Consider the following 8,109-nt stretch of genomic DNA (forward strand, 5'->3'; position numbering starts at 1 on the left):
GACACCACCTCAGAGGAAGGGATCCCAGACACCACCTCAGAGGAAGGGATCCCAGCGACACCACCTCAGAGGAAGGGATCCCAGACACGGGGATGCTTCACAGGCACCGCACAACTACTAACAGCTTCCGGCTGAAAGCAGAAACTGGAAGAGTTACAAGGAGAAATAAATCTACAATTAGGAATTATTTTACATTTCTCATAACTGATAAGATTTTTTTCTTTTAGGAGACAGGGTTTCACTGTGTACCCCTGGCTGTCCTGGAACTCACTATATAGACCAGGCTGGCCTTGAACTCACAGAGATCTGCCTGCCTCTGCCTCTCAAATGCTGGAATTAAAGGCATGCACCACCACCGCCCAGCTAAGATTTTTAAAATATCAGTACCAAAATGTCAAAACTGAAGACTTCAGTGTGTGACCTTAGGACTAAGCATCCACTGAGTAGGCCACATATCAGACCACAGAGCTCACTTCAACCCATGTAACGGGCCGAAACTCTCCAGCGTGCATTCTAAGAGGCCCTAAAAAACCCCCAAATGTCTAGGACTTATTATGGTTTGTATTTGAAGTATCCCCGCAAAAGGTTCATGAGCTGAATGCTTGGTCTCTGATGGTGACCACGAAGGACAACAGGCTCACAAAGGCTTTCTGCCTCTATCAGGCGATGAAGCGATCCGCTGACAGACACTGGTGGCATTATGGAGGTGGTGGAAACACCAGGCGGTGGTACCCCTGCCCCTCTATCTCGCTTGCCCTCTCTGCCTCCGGCACACCCTGCCATCACTGCAACAACTGTAACTCGTACCTAAAGATGAGGCCGAGGGCCACAGCCCAACTCCGAGACTGTGAGACAAAATATATCTCCCTCCTCCTAAGCTGCTCTCTGAGGCATCTGTCGCAATGATGAGAAGTCTAAGGGGCTGTGGGCAAGAGGAAATCAGCAGGAATCAGCAAACACTGTGAGGAGCCGAGGCACACACTGCTCTCAGAGGCCTGAGTTCTGTCCCCAGCACCCACGACAGATAGCTCACAACAGCCTGTGACTCCAGCTCCAGGGGAAACAATGTCTCTGGCCTTTGTTCACCCTCGTACTCAACACACACACAAACGCACATATATGCACATAACTTAAAATAAATCTCTAAAAATACTGCAAGCTGAAAGATGAAGTCACATCTTCGATCTAGTCTTGATGAAACCCCAATAAAAATGTCAGCAATTATTCTGGAAGAACCAAAGGCCATTGCAGGAGCTGGCCAAGCATGCAAAGGAGCACAGATGAGAAGGAAGACCTTGAAGGGATGGGGTGGTATGCCTCCCACCACCAGCCATGGGGGGAGCACAAAGGCTCAGAACATGAAGCAGGCAGAACTGGTATGGGGGACCAGCATACCAGTGAACACAGGCGTCCCCAAGAGTCTCAGACAACAGGGGCTGAGAAGGACACAGCAGGGGACAGAGAGGATCAACTGGACAGCCACATGAGTCCTGCCTCACTTAAACTGATCCCAAGTGGGGTGAAAGATAAAAGCCACCAGAATAGATCTTTAGAATTTAGGGTAAGCAGATATTCCTACTTTTCTTAAATAGAACCAAAAAGCACCAAAGGGGGAAAAAGTCAATAAACTGGGCCAAAGTAAAATTCACAACTTCTGTCACCAGAAGATGTCCAATGCCAGGTGAAGTAAACTAACCCTGTAACCCAGCACCCAGGCCACAAAATGAGATGGTGCCATCGAGATGACTCAGTAGGGGGCTGGAGAGATGGCTCAGTGGTTAGAGCACTGGCTGTTATTCCAGAGGGCCCGGGGTTCAATTCCCAGCACCCACACAACAGCTCACAACTGCTTGGAACTCTAAGATCTGACATCCTCACACAGACATACATGCACACAAACCATCAATGCACATAAAATGAAAATAAATGAACTATATGTGTGTGTATAAGTTTTAAAAAAGCCCAGTAGTTTAGGGACACACGGGTTCATGGAGGCTCACAATCGTCTCCATCTCCAGTTCCAGGGAATCTGACACCTTCTGGCTTCCATGTACACTAGGCACGCCCATACATACATATAAATCAATAATAAATTTTAAAAACTTAAATGGAGCCAGCGAGATGGCTCATCGCGCAAAGGTGCAAAGCCTGACAACTGAGTTGAACTCTGACCCTCAGAGAGTGGAAGGAGACAAACAGTTCTACAAACCCCCCAGCCTCCCATGCGAGCACACCCACACTCAGGCAGACAAAATACGTAAATGGAATTAAGGGGGAAAATAGATGGTCTGTTTTTGTTTTTGAAGACAGGGTTTCTCTGTGTAACAGGTCTGGCTGTCCTGGAACTTGCTCTGTAGACCAGGCTGGCCTCGAACTCACTGAGATCCACTTTCATCTGCCTCCCGAATGCTGGGGTTGACGGCGTGCGCCACCACCGGCAATTTCTAAAGGGGACAATGGCACGTGTGGAATCGGGGTCACTCTTAATGCTATAACCACAGGCACCACTGCTGGAACCCCAAACCACTGCAGAATCTACAAAAGCTAATTATGACACCACAGGACCCAGGTACCTTCTGGAAAGTACAGAGTGACAGAGCTGCTCACCCATGGTGCCCAAGGGAGCAGCCAAGCATCAGAGTCTGACTAGATATGACATGTCACATGACAGCGGGTGGGTGTGAGGGTCGATCTAGTTGTCAGCTTGCCTGCATCTGGAATTGACTGAAATTCAAATTGCTGTGCACTCCTGTGAGATTTGAAGCACAAGACCCGCCCTAATCTGTGCCACACCCTCTGGTGGCCCTCACCCTGATGGCAAGTTCATCTTCCTTAGTGTTTAGGCTTCCATGGAAGACTGCAGACCAGCAGCAGCTCTCCCAGGACCCTCCAGGTCTCCAGCACCAGACTGGGACTGCAGAGACAGCCATCCTCAGGGACTGAACAACTACCAGGTTCCTGGCTCTCCCTGGATCGGCCACTGCTGGACTGACTACCCAGACACAGCTGTGGCCATTCCCATACGCTCCCTTCTCTAGACTATCATCCTACCAAAGGTTTCCAGGGGGTGAACGCGGTGAGCGAGTGAGCAAGCCCAAGGCCTTCTGCAGTGGCTCTGACCACCACACAGCACAGGCACGAGATGCCACTTCCTCAGGCTGGAGCCTCCAGAAGAGACATCAGTCACCTGTGAGATGACGAGAGGGGCTCACAGGGAGCTTTGGGGGAGGCAGGATATCCAGCTTGCCTGGATGGTTTTGGCTAGCGTCACACTGACCCTGCAAAGATATCTCAAGCTACATGTAAGAACTATGCTTCTCTACACACATGTACATTTCTTCCGTGTTCGTGTATGTGAGTCTTCTTCAACCACTCTCTACTTTGCTGACGCAGGGTCTCTCTCACTGAGCCTGGAGCGCTCTGATCAACTACTCTAGCGCCTGGCGTGCTCCTGGGATACCGACTCTGCCTTCTGAGTGCTGGGATTGCAGCTGCCCGGCCCACCCAGATTTTACAGGGGTTCTGGGAATCTGAGCTCCAGGCCTCAGACTTGCACAGTGCTTTAACCGCTAAGCCACTGTCCAAGCCCACACCTTATTTCTTCCTTTTTTAATAAATAATTTGTCTTTATTTTATTTCTTTGGTACTTTTGCCTACATGCATGTCTACGTGAGCGTGTCGGTCCCTGGAACAGGAGTTACAAACAGGTGTGAACTGTCAAGTGGCACACACGTAAGCACTATGGCTATGCACCAATAAGGAAACATTCAACACTCCCCTGAAAAGGAAGCAAAACACAGGCAGTCCAAAGAGAAAAAACATACACGGCATTTGTGTCCACGAAACAACATTTCCACTCATTCAGGGAAGCCAAAAGTGCAGAGGACAATGTAGACATGGTGACAGACACACTGTGGAGCTGTGACCTCACCAGGCACAGGGCAAAAGGAGTCTCATTTCTGGAATACTTTCTGTAAACGCAGTCCCGTGTATGGAAACACCTGTGCACTGTAACAGCCAAGGGCTGGACGGCTGCGTGGGAGACTAGGCTATGGAATTTCCCTATAGGAGCTCCTGGGAATCAGCTGCAGTAGAAGGCAGCATGGACGCTCACACCTGCGGTGAGCAGCGACCGGCTATGGGTGCTGAGCAAAGACAGCAGGAAGCCACATTACTAAAAACAAACCAAACCCAAACAAAAACGCTGGCGCATGCCCACACGTGTGCACGTACACTGTCATCCTAGGACCGCCACTAATCTAGCAGCGGTGCTCGCTGTGGGAGACGGTCTAGGGGCGGGCAGATAGTCACAGCACGAACACACGTTAGTGTCCTGTGATAGGTAAGGAAAGTAATCGTCCCCTCTGGGGAAAGCCCTGATACACACGGGGCAGAGACTGAGCCACCTGTCTGGCCCATTTCCCGCATCTCCTTGACCCAGTATCTTTTGGTAATAAAACACTGAAAATGAGGGGAGGAACCTGTCTAAAGATCCCAGGTGGTGACTGTATTCAAGGACCTCTCCCTGACTAGACTGACGGCCAGGGGCCAGGCCGTGTGGTCAACATTCACCTGCATCCAAGGCACAGGTGCACACAGCTGAGGGGAGGGACGCACTCACCTGGGCTGAGGGGGCATTCTTGTGGGCTTTCTTATAGATCAGAGCTGGGCAGATGAAGCAGATGAGACTCCCCATGGTCGCCCCTGTGAAGCCAAGGATGGTTTCCACTGCAAATGAACAGACAGCAAGGTGTGACCGGGAGATGGTGCTCACCGGGCATACGGGTGGACAGGACCACTGTGAAGGCTGCCTGAGAGCCCGTGAGCAGACATCCACGGTACCCACGGGATCCACTACCACCTCCATGTTTCTCCTCCTCCTCATACACTAAGATTTGTCAGAGCAGAGCAGAGCAGCCTGGGAAATCCTGACAGCCCATCTTTAAACAGTCAAGAACAAACCGGGCAATGATGCAGAGGCAGGCAGATCTCTGAGTTCGAGGCCAGCCTGGTCTACATAGTGAGTTCTAGGATAGCCAGGGTTACACAGAGAAACCCTGACTCAAAAAAAAAAAAAAGTAAATAAGTAGACAGACAGATAAACAAATAAATAAAAGGCCAAGCACAGGGCGTTTCCAACCAAAATCAGAAGCTGTCTCCACACGGCCTTGCACTCCGTCTTCTCTCAGCAGTAACCTAGTGCCTTGTCCTAAGATGTGTGACAAAGGGCACGACGTGCTAGCTAAAGCCATTGCTCCTGTGTTTGGTGACAGAGGAATGGGTAGGACCTTGAATTTCTAGGCAGTTTCTAGCACACCAGAGAAAATGGCATAGACTTTGTGGAGTAATCTTAGCTAAATGCTAAGCATAGGCTAGGGACATCCCTGGGCTCCCCACGCAACAAGAAGAATGAGGGAAACCAAAGGCAGACAAGAGGCAGCAGGGCCAGAGGCTGCAGGGCTTACCATTGGGGATCAGGATCCCACCGACCATGGTTCCAAACACCACCGAGAGGGTGAGGACTTTAAACCGGAGTGGGGGCATGTAGCCCCCTGCAGCAAAGGTTCCATCTTTCTGCTACATGAAAGAAAGCAAAAACAACCAGTTTGGAAAGGACCACACAGGGCTCTACCGAGCAAGCCTATCTCTGCTTGGGTCCAGCGGGAGCTACCTGACAGGTGAGTATTCCAGCACAATCAGATCTGGTTGAGCAGCTTTCGTGGAGGGAGCCTGCAGACTGCCAAGAAGCCATAAGCTTTGCTCCAGGCATGGGCAGTACATCTCACAACTTTGGTTTGAAATGTTAGTATTACGCTCTTCGTTTTCATATTTTCTCTTAGTGCAAAGACACACAAACTGGACAGCAGAGTAAACTCCAGAGGGACAGTCCTGCTGAGTGAGTCAGCCTATCACCAGCGTGCAGCTTCCGAGTCCGTGTCGAAGCCCTATGTACACACATGCGACATACATGCACTCACGCACACATGCGCGCTTACCTATTATCACCATTCCCAACAGATCCACCTAGTGTGCAGGACAGCCCAGCACCCCACCACACCTAGTGTGCAGGACAGCCCAGCACCCCACCACACCTAGTGTGCAGGACAGCCCAGCACCCCACCACACCTAGTGTGCAGGACAGCCATCTTAGGTGTAGCAGCACAAGAAGAGGTAATGGCCTCAGACTCCCACACAGCCTGGTTGAGACCCTGGCTCCGCCAGCACCGGCTGTGTGCTGTTCCCTCTCTGACAGACGTATCTCCCCATCGAGCCACTAAACCTCATGTGAACACACACAGGAAGGGATGACCATAATGATCTTTTTTGGGTTAGGAAAAATGAACCTTCCAGGACTAGAATTCCAAAGCAGTCTATTTTCATAACAGACATTGATGCAGGATGAACCGCAGTGGCTGGATCCTTCGTTAAATAGGGATGAGCTTATCCATAGCCCAGGAATCCCAGTCATAGCACTGGAAGGTGACGAAGAAATTCTCTAAGGGAGGAAGAGAGAACCTGTGTGCAGACAGGCAGAAACACCATCAGCAGGAGAGCATCTAAAGATGGGAAGAACAACAGGTAGAGATGCTGTGGTTTCCATGGACACACATACAGGCCCCCAGTACAGCTACTGACAACAAAGGGAAAGGAGAATGACACTGTAAACAGACACAGATACGGGGAAGTGGACACATGCACATGAAGGAGAAGCCAGAGAGTAAACGCTTTTTCTTTTTTCTTTTTCTCCTCTCTCTCTCTTTGTGGTTTTTCTGAGACAGGGTTTCTCTGTGTATTCCTAGCTGTCCTGGAACTCACTCTATAAACCAGGCTGACCTTGAATCCTCAGAGATCCTCTAACTCCTAAGGGCTGGGACTAAAGGCCTGAGTCACTACAACACATCAAGAAAGTGGTGAACTTTCTTAACACTTCCCTTTGTTCCATTACTGATCTTTAGCACTTGGGAAACAAAGGCAGGCAAGTCTCTGTGAGTTCAAGATCAGCTTCGTCTAGTTAGTGAAGGTCAGACCAGCTAAGGTTACACAGTAAGACACTGTCTCAAAAACACAACAACAACAAAACCTTTGCAGAAGCCCGGTGGTGGTGGCGGCACACGCCTTAATCCCAGCACTCGGGAGGCAGAGGCAGGTGAATCTCTGTAAGTTTGAGGCCAGCCTGGACTACAAGAGCTAGTTCCAGGACAAGCTCCAAAGCTACAGAGAAACCCTGTCTCGGAGGGCGGAGGGGACACTTTGCAGAAGAGAGGGACATTATGCAAAAAGTACCAACAGTGCTTCAGTCTGCAGCATACGCACACACCACGCTCACATGAAGCAGTGAGGGTGTTTGTGCACCCCACAAGTGGCAGTGATACAGCATGAACCAGGGCAGAGAAGGGTGAGCCTTTGCCCCTTCTGGTAGTTTGAATGTAACTGGCCCCCATAAGCTCACAGGGAGGTATGACTTTGTTGGAGTAGGTGTGGCCTAGTTGGAAGCAGTGTGTCACTGTGGGGGTGGGCTTTGAGATTTCCTATGTTCCAGATGTTGTCCAGTGTCTCAGACCACTTCCTGCTGCATTCTGATTAAGATGTAGCCAGCACCGTGTCTGCCTGGTTACTGCCATGTTCCGCACCATGATGATAATGGACTGAACCTTTGGAACCACAAGTCACCACCTCAATTAAATGTTTTCCTTTATGAGAGTCGGTGTGGCCGGGCAGTGGTGGCGCACGCCTTTAATGCAAGCACCCAGGAGGCAGAGGCGGGCAGATCTCTGTGAGTTTGAGGCCAGCCTGGTCTACAAAGTGAGTTCCAGGATAGCCAAGACTGTTTCACAGAGAAACCTTGTCGCAAAAACCACAAGAAAAAAGAAAAAAAAGTTGCCGTGGTCATGGAGTCTTTCAACAGCAATAGAAACCCTACAACACCCCTCAAGGGGCAAATCCTAACTAAATCCTCCTTTGCATGGCATCCAGGTACATAAACACTGGCAGAGGCAGACAAGAGACCGCCTTTGAGAGGCACTCTGCCCGTCACCAGCAGTGGATCTGTAGGAAGGGGGCACAAACAACAGCGCTGCCGTGGCTGGAGCAGACTGGGAGCACTGTGCC

The 8,109-nt window shown here is 50.4% G+C and overlaps 1 protein-coding gene across 5 annotated transcripts in view; it reads right to left on the reverse strand.

The window, feature by feature from the left end:
• Positions 1-8,109, reverse strand: part of Slc38a10 (solute carrier family 38 member 10) — a 55,630-nt gene that overhangs the window by 24,388 nt on the left and 23,133 nt on the right. For all 5 annotated transcript variants that reach the window (XM_026780180.1, XM_013347628.2, XM_005350850.3 and 2 more), the window contains exons 9-10: positions 5,466-5,577; positions 4,622-4,728 (exon numbers count right to left, since the gene is read on the reverse strand). In XM_026780180.1, the coding sequence (XP_026635981.1) occupies positions 4,622-4,728; positions 5,466-5,577 (219 nt within the window). The remainder of the gene's footprint in view (positions 1-4,621; positions 4,729-5,465; positions 5,578-8,109) is intronic.

The sequence above is a fragment of the Microtus ochrogaster genome, chromosome 7, assembly GCF_000317375.1.
Source record: "Microtus ochrogaster isolate Prairie Vole_2 chromosome 7, MicOch1.0, whole genome shotgun sequence".
Classification (NCBI taxonomy): domain Eukaryota; kingdom Metazoa; phylum Chordata; class Mammalia; order Rodentia; family Cricetidae; genus Microtus; species Microtus ochrogaster.